Source organism: Colobus angolensis, unplaced genomic scaffold, assembly GCF_000951035.1.
Source record: "Colobus angolensis palliatus isolate OR3802 unplaced genomic scaffold, Cang.pa_1.0 Scaffold3, whole genome shotgun sequence".
NCBI classification, from domain to species: domain Eukaryota; kingdom Metazoa; phylum Chordata; class Mammalia; order Primates; family Cercopithecidae; genus Colobus; species Colobus angolensis.
The window spans coordinates 21514989-21534999 of record NW_012116265.1 but is presented as its reverse complement, the minus strand read 5'-3'; the positions used below and the strand labels follow the sequence as shown (position 1 = coordinate 21534999).

The 20011-nt window shown below is 47.1% G+C and overlaps 1 protein-coding gene across 1 annotated transcript in view; it reads right to left on the bottom strand.

Moving 5' to 3' along the window:
• Nucleotides 1–20011, bottom strand: part of DPF3 (D4, zinc and double PHD fingers, family 3) — a 222037-nt gene that overhangs the window by 60545 nt on the left and 141481 nt on the right. Inside the window, exon 7 of the mRNA XM_011949621.1 lies at nucleotides 13656–13793. Within this exon, the coding sequence (XP_011805011.1) occupies nucleotides 13656–13793 (138 nt within the window). The remainder of the gene's footprint in view (nucleotides 1–13655; nucleotides 13794–20011) is intronic.

Here is a 20011-nt window from a genome sequence, read left to right as displayed (position 1 = left end):
AGCCCCAGCTGAGCAGCTCTATTTCTGGAGCCTGCTAGCCTGGAAGGTTGGGGTGCACAGCCCTTGGGGAATGCGGGGGCAGTGAGCAGAGCCCTCTGGGAAGAGAGGCGCCTCTCCTCGCCCCTCTTGTTTGCTCCCCTCCTCCACCCTCCACAGGCTGACAGTTCCCGTGTCCCTCTACAGGTCTGACATGTTTCCACGGCAACCGGAATCCTGGGCTCTGGCAGCCTCCGCTCTTGCCACCTGTTATGACTTCATCTCTCAAGTGTAAAGCATGCTAGCCCCGTGTCACTTGGCTGTGCAGAGCGCATCTTCAGAGGACAACGGAGGGAAGGGGAGAGGAAAGGAGGAAAGCAGAGAAGCAGCCCAGACTGGCCAGGCAGGACACGCTGGCCAGGCCAGGCCAGAGGAGGAAGCTTGGGGGCCGGAAACGGGAGGGTGGGGAGCAAGGGTGGACCCCGACGTGCCTTCCTTGCAGAATCAGGAGCAGGCCTCAGCTGGAGGCCACTGCCATGGCCTGCTACCCCTGCCTAGCCTTTAATGAGGGCTGCGGGAGGAGGGGAAGGTGGGCTGGGGAGAGAAGGCAGCTGGCTGCAAGGAGCTCCGGCAGGCCCAGCGTGGAGCAGAGTCAGGAGAGGGTTAAAAGTGGCGTGATAGAGACTGTGAGGAAGGCTGGACCAGAGGGCAAAGGGAGCATCAAAGCCGGGATAAATGGCCTTAATTCTCATGCTCCCGCTCTCCGGTCGTGTTTACTCATATAAATTATCCCCCAAGCCTGACACCTTTTTTCATTGCTTCCCTAGAACTGATGAAAAAATAAATCCCACAGATCCCAGGAATAAAAAGTGTGGGGCTTTCATTCAGGCTGGTTCTCCTTGGCCAGCTAATAGCAACTCAGGCCTGTCCCAGGGCTCCAGGAAGAAGACAAAGGAAGCCTTCCTCCCAAATGTGGAGCGGCAGGGGTCCTGGAAGCCTGGCGGGAAAGCAGACGGCAGGGCCCACTCCCCACAGGACCCTCCCAACCGTCAGAGCCCTTGACGACAGAGAACTCGCTCTCCCCAAAGGCCATCTTGCCACCAGCCCTGAGGACACCGTGAATATCTGGGAAAGTAGGGGGGGGGCCGCGCGGGAGTGGATGCAGAAGGCGCTGAGGCCCCGGGCCGCTGTCATGAGTACTCACATTTATGGACAGGGCTGATAAACTGTCACACTTTGCACCGTCAAGGACAAGGTGAGACAAGATGAGCTGGAATGGCAGTACGTGCCACGGGAGAGCTGGAAAAGCAGGTGGCTAACAACTAAAGCCATGGCCAGAGGGCGGGCTTCTCTGGAGAGGCCTCTGCACACAGGGAAGGGCCCCTAGGCCCTTTGACTGCATTGCCGATCTAGAAGCAAGAGAACACGCTAGGTGATGTCCTGAGGTCCCTTTCAGGCCTATTATTCGAGCATTATAATCAGGCGAAAGAAGAGACAGAAAAGCCAAGTTTTCCACACCCAGAGGAACCCAGCCTTTCATCGCTGTTTTGTACTCATGTAAATGCCTCTTTTCCTATTAGCCATGTGCTACCTGAGGGCAGGAGCCGTGTCCTTCCCTTCTGTATCCCCTGCCCCTGGCCGGCAGTGAGTGACACAAAGCCGACAATCAATGTTGAGTGAAAGGATGGACAAATCATCACAAAGACTTTTTGAGAAAAAAAAAATCTGTCAGGCAAAGGGAAGTTAATGATTAGGAATTGAGTGAACGGAGAGTCCCCTGAGCACAGAGTGACCATCATAAGTCCTTCTCATATCGGGACACAGAAGAAGTGGGAAGGAGAAATATTGGAGGCCCTGGAGAGAAGAAAGCTATGGTGTGGAGAGCCATTGCATGTGCCTCCCCCAGGAATCCTCTTTCTTAGGCATTTCTTAGTCGACCAGAATGGAAGGCATGAAGAATCCCCAGGCTCAGCTGGCCCCAGAGTCTTGAGTCTCATTCTGTCTCTCACCAGGGACCCAGCAGCAGCCAGTGAGAACAGAGGCCCCGTCTTGCTGTCTGTTTTGGTGACTGTAGAAATAGTATAAATATTTCAAAATGTGGAGTCAACCCTCCACCCTTCCTATGCCTGCCTCTTTTTCTCCATCTTTATCCAACACTTACACCTTTAGATGCAAACCTGGTGAATATTTACTCCTAAAAACTGTGCCATAAAAGCAGAAAACATACCCACTCACACTGATGTCTCCATCTGATGGATGTATTTGGTGAGAGTTGTAATTTGCGGTTTGCCAAAAGGCTGCAACAATTTGCCAGGAGTGTGTGCACCATGTCACCACCTCTGGGTCTAGATCGTCACATGGCCCCCGAGGAATGTCCTTTGTGCTCCAGTTTTAGGTGGACAACCCTGGGTCTGCCATTAATGTTTCAGAATAGTAAGAAAACAAGTAAAGCTTCAGAATGGGCTGGGTATGGTGGCTCACGCCTGTAATCCCAGCACTTTGGGAGGCCGAGGCAGGTGGATCATGAGGTCAGGAGTTCGAGACCAGCCTGGCCAACATGGCAAAACCTCATCTCTACTAAAAATACAAAAATCAGCCAGGTGTGGTGGCGGGCGCCTGTAATCCCAGCTACTCAGGAGGGTGAGGCAGGAGAATCGCTTGAACCCAGGAGACGGAGGTTGCAGTGAGCCAAGATTATGCCATTGCACTCCAGCCTGGGCAACAAGAGCAAGACTCTGTCTCAAAAAAAAAAAAAGCTTAGGAATATTAGTGTTGATGTTGATGACACTGAGATGAATATCTTATTACGTGACACATAATGAGATATTTCGGTTTTCCAATGTTTGGTGATATGGGTCAGTTCATGTCCTGGTGTGGCAACTTGTGATTGCTACCAAATAAGTTTACTGAAGGAGAAAATGTTAATTTGAGAGCATCTATATCAACCAGACTCTGAACAAAGTGATGTCACTCCCCTTAATGAATTCCAGGACATCTTGGTGTGTCAGGGCTGCATAAGTTTTGTCTGTTTAAGTTGTCAGGATATTATTATTGACATTATTAGGATCCAACAAGCCCCTTGTTTTGCTTTGCCCAGCCCTGCCCTCTCAACCCTCTTCACTAGCACCACTGAACTCCGTCTGCAAGCGGACCAGCACTTTCTTTGTTCTTCAGACCAAAAGCCATATTTAAGAAAAGGAAAAGCAGCCGGGCGCGGTGGCTCAAGCCTATAATCCCAGCACTTTGGGAGGCCGAGACGGGCGGATCACGAGGTCAGAAGATCAAGACCATCCTGGCTAACACGGTGAAACCCCGTCTCTACTAAAAATACAAAAATCTAGCCAGGCGAGGTGGCGGGCGCCTGTAGTCCCAGCTACTCGGGAGGCTGAGGCAGGAGAATGGTGTAAACTAGGGAGGCGGAGTTTGCAGTGAGCTGAGATCCGGCCACTGCACTCCAGCCTGAGCGACAGAGCAAGACTCCATCTCAAAAAAAAAAAAAAAAAAGAAAAAGAAAAGGAAAAGCATGAGCCTTCTGCTTTAGACCTGAGGATTTGAAGGAATCAAGAGACCACAGAGCCTTGGGGCAGCACAGCCTGAGGATGGGGGCACAGGCAGGGGCACACTCCAAAGGCAGGCCAGGAAGTCGGTGCTGAGAGTCAGAGACGTCTGCCCTACATGAGATGGAGCATTAGGAAAAGAGCAAAAACCAAGGCTACCCCTTCAATTTGACAGTACAGCCTGACTCCTGGCCGGTTACCTGGCTCAGTGCATCCAAAAGAAAAAAGGAATCAAAAGGAAGTTGACTGACTGAACATCAGTCTTGGAAAGCTAGATTTCTGTAAGGTAGTGGTTTACCTGGGAACTTGTCAAAAATGCAAATTCCTGGTCAGGCACGGTGGCTCATGCCTGTAATCCTAGAATTTTGGGAGGCCAAGGCAGGTGGATCACTTGAGGTCAGGAGTTCAAGACCAGCCTGGCTAACATGGCAAAACCCCGCCTCTACTAAAAATACAAAGATTAGCCGGGCATGGTGGTGCACACCTATAATCCCAGCTACTTGGGAGGCTGAGGCAAGAGAATCACTTGAACCCAGGAGGTGGAGGTTGCAGTGAGCTGAGGTCATACCACTGCACTCCAGCCTGGGTGACAAAGCAAGACTCCATCTCAAAAAAAAAAAAAAAAAAAGCCAATTCCAGGGCCTGAATTGCTGAATCAGAAACTCTGGGGGTGGGATCCAGTGGGCTGTGTTTTAACAAATGCTCCAGATGATTCTGATACAGCCTCAAGCTTGAGAAATATGGCTCTAATGCGGCGTGACAGTCATGTCACCTGGAAGTCATTTACTTAATCTTCATCATAACCTATGAGATAGATGCCATTAATGATCTGATTTTACATAGTGATCCATGAAGCATATGGAGGCTATGCAGCTCAGCTAAGGTCACATGTTAGTCAGTGGCTCACTTGGCTCTGAACCCAAGGTGAGTTGGAGAGGTGGGCACGCAGGGCCTCACAGGCTAGGGCTTCCCAGATTTTGCTGTGCAAATCATTTGGGGATCTCATTAACATTCAGGTTGGAATTCATAGATCCAGGTACGGCCTGAGATTCTACATGTCTTAAAAGCCACCCCGGTAGGGTGGCCACGCATTCAGGTTTGACTGAGACAGAGGGTTATAGGGCATGGGGCTTTGAGTGCTGTTTTATACACACACACACACACACACATACACACACACACATACACACACACACACACACACACACACAGATTTTTTTTTAGAAACAAGGTTTCACTCTGTCTCCCAGGCTGGAGTGCAGTGGCACAATCAGGGCTCACTGCAGCCTCAGCCTCCTGGCTTCAAGCAACCCTCTCACCTCAGCCTCCTGAGCAGCTGGGATTACAGGCATATACCACCATACCCGGCTAAGTTTTGTATTTTTAGTGGAGATGGGGTTTCACCATGTTGGCCAGGCTGGTCTCGAACTCCTGACCTCAAGTGATCTGCTCACCTCAGCATCCCAAACTGCTGAGATTACATGTATGAGCCACAGCCTGCTTTAGAGGCTGGGGAACCGATAAAAAAAAGTTGTAACGACCCAGGCAGAAGCCATGGGTGACCAGAAGATAGAGAGTGGGAGACAATGTAGGGTCTATTTTGGAAGACTGAAGGAAAACCAAGAGGCAAGGATGAATCCTAATATTTCACTTCAGGCTCAAGTTTTTTTTAAAGAGCAAGTTTAGAAGAAAAAAAATGAGAGCCAGGAAAGACAGTGAGACATAGAACATGAGAGAAAGACTCAGGAAAATTATTGAATAGGATGATCTGTGATTTTTTTTTTTTTTTCTGTAGAAAAAAACTCATTTACCAATTAAAGTGTGACCTAGGATTTGTAATGCAGGGGTAGGGTCTATAAAACATCCCAAAAAGCCAAATTTAGTAAAGAGCTTTGAAGAGTAAATGTGCCTGCTATGGACTGAGGTGTGTCCCTCATCCCCAAAATTCATATGTCAGAGCCGTAACCCCCAAAGGGATGATATTTGGAAAAGGGTCTTTGGGAGGTAATTAGGTTTAGTGGGGTCATAAGGGTGGAGTCCTTGTAATGAGATTAGTGCCCTTATTAGACACCAAAGAGCTTGTTTCTCTCTCTCTCTCCACCTGTACACACCAAAGAAAGGCCATGTAAGGACACAATGAGAAGGCAGCTATCTGCAATCCAAGGAGAGAGCCCTCACCATACTCTGACCCTACCAGAACCTTGATCTTGGACTTCCAGTCTCCAGAACTGTGAGAAATAAATTCCTGTTGTTTAAGTCACCCAGTTGATGGAATTTTGTTAAGACAGTGCCTGTTAACATGTTCATCTCTTTTGAAAAGCCATCATGCAACATGATGCATTAGACAACTGGTCTTGAGGCAAAAATTAAGGGGCATCGGTAGGACCATGACAAAGATCCAAGCCTTGGGACTAGGGCCCATCACTCAGGGTTCCAAAGTCTTGACATAACTGAATGGTATCCAACTCAAGCCCATTCACATCTCAGCTTCACACCTTGCTGCCTGTCACTCAACCTCTCTGAGCCTCAGTTTCCTTGTCTGTAAAATGAAAATAGTAACATGTTCCTAATGGACTTGTGATCATAACATGAGGTGATGTTTGTAAAATGCCTGGCACCTAGCAGTTGTTCCATCATCTCTTTCCCTCTTTCCTCTTCTATGTACAAGATAATTTTATTTCTAACAAGGCAGGAAAAATCAAAGACTTAAATAAGTAAACTCTCCCAGTAAGTGGTACATGACTCGTGAATTCACATTCATCATCTCTGACCATGGATACACGACTTGGTCTTTGTGTGCCTTGCTGTCCTCTGGAGGATATAGCACCTGCCTTGTAGGGTTATTGTGAGGAATGAATGAGATACACGTGGCATGCTTAGCACCATGTCTGACACACTCAGGGAATGCAAGCAAGTACCATTGCCACTGTTGCTGTTCGGTATGTGGGTCTCTTCAATCCTGCACATTTCTAGGTAATTAGGCCCAAAATGCAAGAGAAATAAAAGAGGTTCAGGGACAGCCAGAAGACACGTGGAGGCCCAATCCTAGGGCAATGGCATGGCAAATAAAAGGGTGCCACACTTGTCTGGATTGCCCTCCACAGCTTTCTCTGGCTGGATTTTATGCCTCTGTCTTATTTCCACAATTGCACTAGAAGTTCTCCCAGGGCTGAGACCACATTATCCCTTTCCGGAGGCCCAGTTCCACTTCTCCCAACAACTGGGTGCATGTACAGTAAGTGCTTAATAAATATTTGCATTGAGCCTGTTTAGAAGGATCTGTGTCTCATATCTAAGATTTAGCCAAGGATATGCCAGGGCCACGTCAGGCTCTGATAGTTACTGCTGACGCCAATGACACCCCACAGGCAGTTAGCTTCACAGTGGTGGCAAAGTCCCATCACATGGACTCAGACAGAGCCATGACTCAGATGAGCCATCTGTGGTCACAGATATGCCTGTGGGCCCAAATGGGACAGAGACGGGACATTAGTGCTCACAGGCATGGTGCCAAACGCTCACATTATCTCATTTAAGACTCACAGCAACCCCATGAAATCAGGAGGATTATTACCCCCGTTTTATAGATGAGGCAACTAAGAAGCAGAAGTGTGGGTGAGTGACCCACATTTGCACCACTGGAAGATGGCAGAGTGCCAGGGTCACCATTCACACCCTGGACTGACCAACTCCACAGCCATTCCCTTAGCCATAGGGTCAAGGATGTAGATGAACTTTGAGGCCAGAAAATGAGCCCCAAGTATCCCTGCAAGGACCAGAGCAACTCAATGGATTCTTTGCTATATAATCTAAAAACTCTCTAGTTAAATAATAATTTCCCTAAAGAATGCCTGTTGCTAGTTTCCCAATTTGCTCTTTGAGAAGGAAGAAGCAGCCCAATTTCCCAGAAAGAGCTCTGTATCTAAACTTTCCTGTCTCTCCTAATAACAAAGGCTGGATTTCCAGTGTCAAGTTGAGGTACGTAGTTGGCTGTGTGGACTTTATGGCTTTTCAGTCACCTTTCAGAGTAATCTAAAATTTCTAAGCTTGTTTCAAAGGTAATTTTCACTCTACCTCTTAAAGCTTTTGGCTGTCCCCAGGCCATAAGTTAGAGGACAAGAGATGTCAGAAGACTAACATCTGTTAGATCTTTCCCAACAGTGTGGCAATGACATCATATGCTTCTTTTAGATAATTTGCACATTATCAGACTAATTTTCAGATTATCTAATCAGCAGACGTTACCCTTAATCAACATGGTTCTCCCCTTTCAGCTCTGCAGAGTACAATATGCCCTCCAAAGGCGTGCTAGAGCTGGGGCTTTTTTCTCTCTCAACAGAGATGAAAAGCCTAACTTTGCACCAGGCACACCATCCTTGCTCAAAAGGCTGAGATCTCCAGGAACGTAGGACAAGCCAACTTCAATTCCATAGACTTGAAAAATAAGCTTGAAATAAATGTTATGGACTCTTTTTTATTTAAATTTCCCTCTTAGGAGCTCTGAGTATGCTATAGAGAGTATGTTATATTTACTTATGCTTTTAAATAAAAGAGATACAACATATAACAATAAGACTCCAAACAGATGTTTTTACGAGTTATTTGTTCTTGCCTTCTAGTAATTGCTACACTGGCTTCCCACTGTCTATAGGATAAAGACTACACAGAGGGGCATAGAAGACGCTTCCCACTGTGGCCCCTGACGACATTTCCATCTTTCCTCCGCATCCCCTCAATCCAACATTACTATCAGACCCAGTGACTTCCAATTATCCAAACGTGCCATGCTATTTCATACCTGCCTGCCTTCATGTACAGTTCTCTCTACCTGGAAAGCCCTCTCCCTCCTAAGAAATTCTTTCTCACTCTCCAAGAGCTAACTTGAATGTCACCTCTTCAGTGAAGCCTTTGCAAACCCCCTAATGCAGTGGTCCTAAAGCTTTAGTGTGCACCAGAATGCCCTGAGAGCTTTGTAAAACCCAGACTGCTGGCCTCCATCCTTGGAGCCTGTTTCAGGACATCCAGTAGAACCTGAGAATCTACATTTTCAACAAGGTCCCAAGTGATGCTAATGCCACACTTGGAACACCACTGCCCTAAGGCATAGAAAGTACCCTGTGCCCTTGAGTCCTGAACTCCGTCACAGTTCTGTACACACCCCGTTGCACACTCCCACTCAAGACTGTGAGCTCAAAGACAGGGCTGAGTCCTCTTAATGCCTGTCCTCCCTAGTCCCAGAATATAGACAATATTCAATACATGGTTATTACATGGATGGGTGGATGGATGGATGGATGGATGGACGGATGGGATGGATGGGTGGATGGATGGGTGGATGGATGGATGACATATGCACAGATGGATGGATGCATGGATGGATTAGACTGAATTTATTTATACAGTTTTTCATCCAGGCCCAGGACTTCATAAATGTCTATCCTCACTCCAAAAATTAACTCGAAAACATCATCGATAATCATTTCCCACTGTGCAGAGAAGGTAGAAAGTTCAGAATTTAACATCACGAGCCTATGTTAAGGGGGTTTTGAATTCTAGTCCAGAGTTCTTTCTGCTACTCTACCCCACTGGGGCTCCCTACCAAGGCTGCATTTAAGAAGTCACAATGGTATGCTTCTGAGTGCATCTTTCAGAGTCCTATCTTCCCCGGCTGCGCTCCTTTTATTCATGTATGTGTACATCTGTGTGTAGGTGTGTGTGTGTGTGTGTACATGTGCACACACACAGTCATTTGTTTCACATCTGCAAAAGTAGATGAAGGTGGTAAAACAAATGGAGGGAGAAGAGGCATCCAGCCTCATGGAGGGAGAGGGTGGGATGCAGCCCACATGCAGAGAACCCCATCAGAAAAGCACTATTTCCCAAAGGGGAGTGCTTGAGCTCCAAGCCACCCTGGCTTCCCGTAGTTGAGGCAGAGAGGCAAGGGCACACAGAAAAGGGGACGAATGTACAGGAAACACAAGAAATGTATACTCAGGAGAAAATGAGAGACTAAGGGAGAAACAAAGGCGCGAGAGCATCAGCTTGGGGGCCAGGCGATCAGGAGCGGCAGTGGATTGCTGAACTTGCAGCCCTGGCAGCAAGGGCTGGGGCAGGGAAGGTCAGCGCCAGCTCCAGCAGCCCACTCTGCTCTTTCAGCAGCAGCAGCAGGCGCGGGATGAGCCATGGGCTCTGCTGAAGACACAGTTGGGGGGCGATAGAGCAAGCGACAGCAGGAGGACCAAAGTCAAAAGGTCACTACTGCTGCAGGTGGTGTGAGCCCAGCTGCCCTTGGCCCTGCAAACCCCTGTGTCTGTAAGGCTGTTTTTCCATTACGCCTCTGCTCACATGCAGCTTGGGTCGCCCTGCAGCTCTGCTAAAGGGGGAAAAAGTCAGCATTTCCACTTCACTGGTGTCCAGACCTTCTCCTGGGGGAGCCGCAGATTAGCCTCTTGGATTAAGCTCTCCTACCTGCCCCTCCCCTCCAAAAGCCTCACCAAGGAAGGATCACGAAGCCGAGACCTTAGGATGCTGCAGAGCTGTCACATCCAATTCAGCACACAGCCCCAGTGGCATTTAGGGGCAGGATGGATGGAAGTCACCCCCTACCCCCAAACAGTGGGAGCAGCTAATGACTGGGTATTAATGATGCTGGCAATTAGTGCTCACAAGAAAATAGTCGGGGGCTGCTCACCAGGGGAATGTGGGAGGGAGCAGAGCACACATTCGGGGCGACAAGCAAGTCAGCGGCCTGTGTGGTGCAGAGAACCTGGGCCGAGCAGCTGTCTCATCGGTTTGCCCAGAGAAATTAGGGACGGGGGAAAGGATGGTTTCTGCTGGCACTAAAGGCCTTTCTGCTGTACCCTCCCCACTAGCAAAACTGGGTTAATCACTGAGTTTTCGAGGAGGGCGCTGTGAGATGTCATTAAAAAGGTATTTGTGAGGGTTCTGGAAACTTCTTCATGTGGGGAGGCCCTGGATCCGCCTGGGAACACCTATTATTTTCTAGGAGGTTTTAAACCCTTAGCCAGCCAAATGATCCTTTTTGAAGAACTCACTTTCTCATCAGCAGGGTGAGAAAGAGAAAAGGGGGAGGGGGAGTTGGAGTGCGTGTCGCTCACTGAAAGCCCACAGAAGTGAGAACAAGCCACCATGAGATTTCGCAGGCAGACATCTCCACGTAGGGCGAGGGGAGACACGCACAGCTTCCTTCCCAAGCAAGGCTGTGTGGCCTCGAGGGGAGGACACGAGAAGGCCAAACAACCCCGCCCACGCAGGAGTGTGAGGAGATCCACAGCCGAGTGCTGGTCTCAGAAATCAGCCAACTCTGAGGGGATCACAGGGATCACTGAGGGGACTGACTCCTTCTACTTGGGGTCTGCAGCACACCTCCCCGTGCAGCCACAAACACCAGGCACATGGACACATGCACACGCACACACACACATGCACACGCACACACCCGCATGCACACGCACAACATGCACACATGCACGCACACATACGCACAAACGCGCACACACGTGCACAAGCACATGCACACACATGCACACACACAAGCAAACAGCACGCATACATGCACACAACATGCACACATGCACACACAACATGGACACACACACGCACACATGCACGTGCACACACAACACACATGCACACACACACGCACGTACACATGCACGCATGCACACACGTGCGCATGCGCACACACGCAACACGCGCACACACGTACACACCCACACACGCACACACATACATAGACACACACACACCACACTCATAATGAGGCTACAGGAGAACCAAGGAAAATGAGACACAGACAAGAAGCATTCCAAACCGCAGGGCATGAATAAAGGAACAAAATGGCCTGATATTTGAGAAGATATATAAGGAGATAAGCTAGCACAGGAGAGTGAGAAATAAGGCCACCAAGCTAGTAAACACTTTAGAGAGCACAACAATGGCGAAGAAATGCTTTTCAGGGAGCAATCAAAATCAAAGGAGATTCTTCTCAGCCTCCTCGTGGTAGGAGACAACAGTTCCGTGTGACCTCTTCGTCACTTAGACCAGGGAAAAGAGGAGAGATAGGGAAATGCAAGTATGGGCTGCCTCAGTACAGGTCAGTATCTTTTCCTTTTTGAAAGACAAGGGTGACTGGACCAAGGAAAACTCTTCCCAGAGAGAAGGCCTTAGTGTTGGAGCTCCTCAGTCCCTGGCAAGGAGAGGCGGGCAAGGCTCGGGGGGCACCTCCCGCTCTGCTGTTCAGGTTCTGTCCAGGTGACAACAGCAGGTGAGAAAGCAAGGGTCTGTCACACTAAAGGTTTGCACCTTGGAAGTGAGCAAAAATTCAAGAAGGTGCTGAAGGCTGAATTGCATCCCCTCCCCACTCCCAAATTCCTATGTTGAAAGCGTAACCCATGGTACCTCAGACTGTGACTTGGTTTGGAGGTAGGGTCCTTAAAGAGGCATTTAAAGAGATAAAGTTAAAATAGGCTTGTTAGGATAGATCCTAATATCCAATCTGACATGGGCTGGGCACGGTGGCTCACGCCTATAATCCCAACCCTTTGGGAGGCTGAGGCAGGTGGATCACGAGGTCAAGAGATTGAGACCATCCTGGCCAACATGGTGAAACCCTGTCTCTATTAAAAATACAAAAATTAGCTGGGGGTGATGGTGCATGCCTATAGTCCCAACTACTCGAGAGGCTGAGGCAAGAGAATTGCTTGAATCTGAAAGGCAGAGGTTGCAGTGGGCCGAGATCACACCACTGCACTCCAGCCTGGCGACAGAGAAAGACTCCATCTCAAAAAAAAAAGATGAGGAAATGTGGACATAAAAGCAGACGCCAGAGCACGCACGCACAGAGGGACAAGTGTGTGAGGGGACAGGAGAAGGCAGCATCTGCAAGCCAAGGAGGGGAAAACAATCCTGCCAGCACCATGATCTTAGACCTCCAGCCTCCAGAACTGTGAGAAAATTAATTTCTGTGGTTTAAGCCACTCCGTCTCTGGGGTTTTCTTATGAGAACCCTAGCAAATCCATAAAGAAGGCAATGTTACAAGGGGAAAGTGGGGTGGAGGTTAAGGGAGACCCCACACTAATCCGAAGAATGACCTTGGCCACAGGTGTGTTTATTATTTCAAATATTTGGTGGAAGTGGCCAGTGGACATCAGCTGACTAAGTCGATGGCTAACACGCATCCTCTAATCCTAGAGTCTGAGTACTTTTAAAGGTCTGATCCCTTCCCCTGCATTGAGTTGTTCACTTTCAGAATCCCTACCACCAAATCTTCTGAACAAAATGAAAAACACATGGACCGTCCATGAATACTCTTCACTGAGAGAACTCAGTGTGGCCCGCATCTTCAAGCAGGCTCTAAAGATTCCATTATCCCATTTCCATGTTGAGATTTCTGCAGGCCCAGAGATCATACGGGATATTCTAGAGGAAAGTCAAGTGGAAAATGCTAAGCCCTTTTGGATTCACTAATTCATAATTGGAAGTTGAGGTGGGAAAGCACAGAAATGGAAACACAAATCTTCAGGATCACTTTGGGTCTTGAGAGCCCAACATCTCAAATGACAAATCCACCCAGATCACATTTGCCATTTGAATGCTGAAGCAAAGAACATGGGGTCTCCAGGCAGCATTTCTAAGGCAGGAGAGCCCTGTACCAAAATGTGATCCCCTCCCCTCACACCAATAGATAAGAATACTCTAAAGCTCTTAGTGACCAAGCAGGCATTTCGAATGTCTGTCTGAACTGACACACCCGTGACCTATGCCCAGCCCAGTCTGAGTGGCTCTTGAGGAGCTGAGGGAAAAGAGTTGTAGGTCTGGCATCTGACAGTGGCCAGGTAAGGACTTTCTCTTCTGCTTAACACCTTCCTTCCTCTGGGAGCAGAGCAGGGTGTGTGAGCCCAGCCCTGCTATTGTTGGGCTGAGCTGCAGGGGCAGCTGACTGGCTGGCTGAAAGGGCCAACGCACTACAGCGCATTGAGACCACTCAAAGGTTGCTACCAGAAGATGCCAGCGCGGCAGTGAGAAAAACGAACAAGGAACACTCCCCAGCCTGCCTAACCCACTTCTTCACTGCCCCAACGTAACAGGTAGGCACTCACGCCTGTGGTTTTCATTTCTGTGGTTGGGTGGGGACCGAGTCTCCTGGTCTTGAGCTTCATCCCCCTCCTCGCTGGCCAGGTGAGTGTGAGCATAGTGGTAGCTGAGTCCCGGTCGGTTCTTGTAGCGCTTGCCACAGACTAGAGAGGAAAAGAGGAAAAAAGGGAGAGATGCAAATATTAGCAACCTGTGCAGCCACCGCTATCATTCTCCCAGACAGTGACCCCATCCATCCACCCCAGAGCCAGGCTTCCCTTAAAACTGTCTCCCATCCTAACACCCCTTTCCCCCACCCAACAGAACCAACACCCTTATAACAACTCAGCTCATGGAAAGAAAAACTGTAAAAGTAAAACATGAGGTTAAGAGCTGTGTGAGCACTCCACTGTTTCTAAGCTGTGAGACCCAGGGCAAGTCACTTGACCTCTCTGTGCCTCAGTTTCTTCAGAGATAAAATGGGAATACTAATAGTACTTACCTCACAGGGTTATTGTGATAAGTTTATCTCTATGCAAAGTACTTAAAACAGTGTCAGGCATGTTGTAAGGGTAATTGTTATGACATTGAATTCAAAGGGCACTGGGAATCTACCCAATCCAACATCACATGACACAGATGAGGCAAGTGAGACCCAGCAACGCCAAGTGACTTGCCCAGCAGCACACAGCTAGTGTGGCAGAGCCACCAGAATCCATGTCTCCTGGGTTCCTGTGCACTGTCCCTTCCACTACCCCATGGCTGGCCTCTGCAAGAAATAGAAAAGTTTTATCTGGATAATACTTTTGATGTCTCACCCAGTGACTTTGTGCCAGAAACACATGTTCCACTTCCACCATGAACGCCATGGAGTTAAAGCATCCTTGGTGAGTGTAGTCACCAAGAGCTTGTGCCCCTGATGCCCCAGGGCAGCCAAATCTGTAAAAGGTGCTCTCACAAGTACTACCTCTCAAATGGGGCAGTTTGAGCCAACGGCAGCGAGCAATCGAAATGTGCCTTCTTGGAGCCAAGAAGAAAGGGCAGCAGTTCTGTTGGTTAAATGCTCAGTTCCTGGGAAGCAGAAGTCTGGCTAAATGGCTCAAGGTCACACTACAACCCTCAACCTCCCCACGTACAGTTCATTATCTCAGCCCCTAGGGGGACGGCATTGCTGGTAGCAGAAACCTCGAAGAGTCTTCCCAGTGAAACGTCCATGCCAACCTTCTATGCTTGCCCCCCAGCATGGGTCCCCATCACAGCAAACCAATCTGCTTTGCTGGAGTGCTTGAAAGTTACAAATTCTAAAAGACTTCTCCCTTGGGCTGACATGACCGAGTCATACAAGGAAGCATAAATGCTTCACAAGGTGGGAAGAGCACAACTTCAGCAGCAGGCCTGGGTTCAAATCCCAGTTCCAGCTGCTGAGGTTCACTGGCTGTGTGGTCCTGAGAGTACAGAGAAGTGCTGTTATCCAGTCATCTTATCCAATGATATTATTCTGATAATTATTACTTCTGATAGAGTTACTTCTGATATTACTTATCACTTCTTATTACTTCTGATAGAGTTTATCTTCCTGCCAGATTCTCTTGGAGTTTTTCAGTAGACAAACATTGGCCAAGATAATGTCATCTCTTCTTCCCCATATTTACATAAACTGTTTGATCATAGCTTAGATCATTGGTAAGAACCACCAAAACAATATTTTAAAATGGCAAAAGCAAGCATTTCCAATGTTAATGAAGGCAGATCTAGTGTTTCACTATTTAGAATGATGTATCTGGCTAATTTTTAGTCTTTACCACATTTAAGTAGTTCCTCTTATTCCTGTTATAGAGTTTTATTATAGGAGAATTCTAGCAACCACCCTTTCAGCATCTACTATAATATGACTCTCCTTTAGTTTGTTGATAAGGTAAATTACGTTGATTTCCTAATATTTCTTATTATTGAACCATTCTTGAATTCCTAGAATGCACTCCATTTGGTCAGAGTATATTATTTATTTGATATACTGCTGCATTCTGTTTTCTAATATTGCATCTTGAATCTGTGCTAAGACTTGAGCTCGATCTATAATTTTGGGACTATCTTTTATTAGGTTTCAATTTTATGGTCATGTTGATTTCTAAAAATGAATTGAGTTTTGCTGCATGAAATTGGACAAGCTGTAGCTCTGTGCCTTTTCTTTTATCTGAAAATGAGGATAACAGTACTTACCTTGAAGGATGGGTAAAGGGATTATAAATAGCATTTGTAAAGCAGTTCTCTCAATACCCAGCACATAATAGATGCTCAGTAAATGGTAAATGAGGGGCAAGGGCTGTCAGCATTTTTTGCTGCATCTTAAGTACTGGACCTTCCTGAAAAGAGGGACTTTGACCCTTGCCTCATATTATAAAGTCTGGCAACTGGTTGGACTTCCTTGATAAGACAAGAGGAGAGTCTGAAATTCAAGTTGGTGACCTAGTGACTATAAATTCAAGGCCCAATGTTTAGCTCCCACTTATAAGTGAGAACGTATGGTATTTGATTTTCTATTTCTGCATTAATTCACTTAGGATAATGGTCTCCAGCTGCATCCATATTGCAAAGGACATGATTTTGTTCTTTTTTATGGCTGTGTAATAGTCCATGGAATATACTAAACACTGGGTACACACAGACATGAAGATGGAAATGACAGACACTGGGGACTCTAAAAGAGGGAAGGGAAGGAAGGGGACAAGGCTAGAAAAACTACCTGTTGGGTATTATGTTCATTATTCGGGTGACAGGTTTAATAGAAGCCCAAACCTTAGCATTATGTAATATATGCATGTAACAAACCTGAATCTAAAAAAATAAAAATTAAAATAAATAGGCCTATCACTGGCTACTTACATTCATATATTCTCTCTTCCTCTCTCTCATAAATATTGTAAAAAAAAAAATTAAAATAAAATAAAAGAGTACTATGCATCTCAATTCCATGTGATTCAGGAAGCTGGACCCGAAGAGGCCCCTGAGGTACACTCTGGATCTGCTTGTGGCTTTTTCTATTTAGCTTTTTGGATAATCTGAAGTTAATATACAGCAAATTATGGGGTCATTGCATATACATCCATTTAGTCGCTAAGCATACTGTTAGTAAGGAATAAATGTTTACCAAAAGTAATGATAATGATATCAGTATTTACACAAAGAGGCCTCAGCCGCCTCTGTAGATCCCCAGTATAAACTCATAGCATTTCACTTGTGCCATTTTGTTATGTCAATCATCACTGTTGCTTAATCACACAATTTCAGGATCTTAATGGTCATTTGGTCTATCTAGAGAAGTGTTTTATTCCCACCAACTCTAGAAGGCCTGTTCTGGACAACTCCACTAACAGGAAACTCACTACCATTCAGAGCAGGCGTTTCTCCTTTAGACTCCTGGAATTACGGCTATGTCTGCACTGAAGGACCTCTCTTAAGGACAGTTTCATACCAATTTCATCTTGATATCAACAACTCCACCTTATATGTTGACATATACATACTACACCTTAAAACATATTTGTTGAGTGGCTCATGAATGAATACAGAACCACTTTGTGGGAAGGCCAGGAGATGGGGGAAGAGGCAAGCTTGTAGAATCTAATACTTCTACCCACATTAAGCTCAGACTAATTGTTCTTAAAAATCTACAAAACCAAACCTAAGCAAAAATATCCTTCCCCAACATGGTAGAAAGTAATAACGTTTAGAGCAAATCCTTTTGCTAGAACAGAGATTCTCAAACAGTGGTCCCCAGACCAGCACTATCTACACCTCCTGTCAACCTGTTAGAGATGCAAACCCTTGGGCTCCACCCCAGACCGACTGAATCAGAAACTCTGGGGGTGGGGCCCAGTGATCTAGATTTTTAAAAGCCCTCTAGGTGATTCTGATGCACACTAAAGTTTGAGAACACTGGGCTGGAAGGCTGGGTCTATTTAGGCTTGACTCCACCCACCCTACATCCCCATGCCCTTCTTGATGGATGACCGTGGCAGGCAGGGGCAGGACAGGCAGCCTTGAGACCTTTGTTCAGTTATTAACAGAATCAGGACCCGACAAAACATGGAGGTCCCAGAAGCCAGACTTCTTCACAAAGAACCCTCTGGTTGGAGCTCCATTTTTAACCAGGTATTTGTACCATGTCATTCTTCCATCACTAGGTCTTCAATTCAAGAAATATTTATTAGTCACCTAATATGTACCCCACCCTCTGCCACAAGAAGGACAAAAATGAACAAGCCCCAGACCCCTCTGTGGAGGAAGTCACAGTCTAGCAGAGATCTGCATGTAAACAAGCCAGAGGGAGGTGGGTTGAATACAGTGAGTCCATGCCAGGCAAAGAGGGACATCAAAGAGGGGCCAGGAAACTGGCTTGAGCGAGTGGGATGCGGCTTCCCAGAGTAGGAGCCCCTGACATGAGCAGGACTTCAGCAGACAAAGGGGGCCCAAAGCACATGCAGTCATCACCTCTGCAAGCTGCGAGAAGTCTAACCAAGTTGAAGAGGTGGAACGGTGGGGGTGGATGTGAGGAAGACTAACAGGAAAGGAAGCTGAGCAGGGCTTTATCCCGACAATGGGGCAATCAGGGGAGGATTCTATCCTGAGGACCAACTTAAGCAGACTGACATGTTAGAAATACTGCTTAAGATTGTAGGGCAGAATACGGATTTGAAGGTGGCAAGGGGCTATTTCGATTGTTTACCTGTGAAACAATGAGGACTTGTGCATGGAGAGGCAAAATGGGGTAGGAGAAGGGTTAACAAGAGAACCTGGTGGAAGAGGGAGTGAGTAAGAAAGCAAGAAGGAACCCAGAAAGACCAACATGGCCTTCCTGGCCATGCCCCACCCAGCCCCGTTCATCTCTCCAGCCTCTTCTGACACCACATTCTGCCTCCTGCGCGGCCCTCCTGCCTGTTGGCCTTTTCGCTTATTATAGATTTCTCTTCCCACCACAGAGTCTTCGCACAAGCTCCTTCCTCTGCCTAGAATGTCCCCATCCCCAATTTGCCTGATTAAGGTCTAATCATCCCTCTGATCTCAGCTCAAAAGTCCTCCCCCAGGGAAATCTTTCCAATCAAAATTACAACCTTAGTTTTTTGCCTTCCTGGGACTAATCACGTGTCAATACAGACAGTCCGCAATTTACAATGGTTTGACTTTTGATTTTTCAGCTTTATAATGGTGTGAAAGCAATACACATTCAGTAGAAACCATACTTTAAGGATCTATACAACTGTTCTGTTTTTCAGTACAGTATTCAATAAATTACATGAGATATTCAATGCTTTATTATAAAATAGACTTTGTGTTAGATGATGTTGGCCAACTGTAGGATCATGTACATGTTCAAAGTAGGCTAGGGCTGGGCACAGTGGCTCACACCTGTAATACCAGCACTTTGTGGGGGCCAAGGTGGGAGGATCCCTTGAGCCCAGGAGTTGAAGACCAGCCTAGTCAACATGGTAAAACCCCGTCTCTACAAAAAATACAAAAGTTAGCCACGTTTGGTGGTGCACACCTGTGGTCCCAGCTACTCAGGAGGCTGTGATGGGAAGATCACTTGAGCCCAGGAAGCAGAGGTTACAGCGAGCTGAGATCACACCACAGCACTCTAGCCTGGGTGACGGAGCGAGACCCTGTCTCAAAAAAAAATAAAATAAAGAAGTAGGCTAGGCTACGCTATGATTTAGTAGGTTTGGTAGGTTAGGTGTATGACATGTATTTTTGACTTAGGATATTTTCAACTCATGATGGGTTTGCCAGGACATAGCCCCACTGTAAGTGGACGAGCACCTGTAGGCGTCTCTCTCACTGGTAGCAAGCATGGCAGGTCCTGTGTGTCCACAGGCGCTGTGTCCTGATGACCAGCACAGGGCCTCACTTGAGGCAGGTGACCAATGTCAGCTACGGAAAGCAAAGAAGATGCCCATGTTTCTGACGTGGGCAACTGGGTAGAAGGATGAAGGAGGAAAAACAGATTTAAAGAAGGAAGAGAATGAGTTGAATTTACCTGAAGCTTGGGAAAGAGACGTAGACTTTGGAGCTGGCAGGGTGGCAATGGATGTTATAAGTATGGGAAAAAGTGTCAAGAAGAGATTGTGGAGAGAGAAAAGAGAGGCACCTACACAGGATAGAACTCAGAAAACACCAGGATCTTAAGAGACTGGTGAAGAAAGAGAAACTGATTTTTTATTATTATTTGTTTAGAAAGGATTGAGTGTGGTGGCTCACGCTTATAATCCCAGCACTTTGGGAGGCTGAGGCAGGAGGATCACTTGAGGACAGAAGTTCAACACCCACCTGGGCAACACAGAAAGGCCCCATCTCTGCAAAAAATAATTCAAAATTAGCCAGGTAT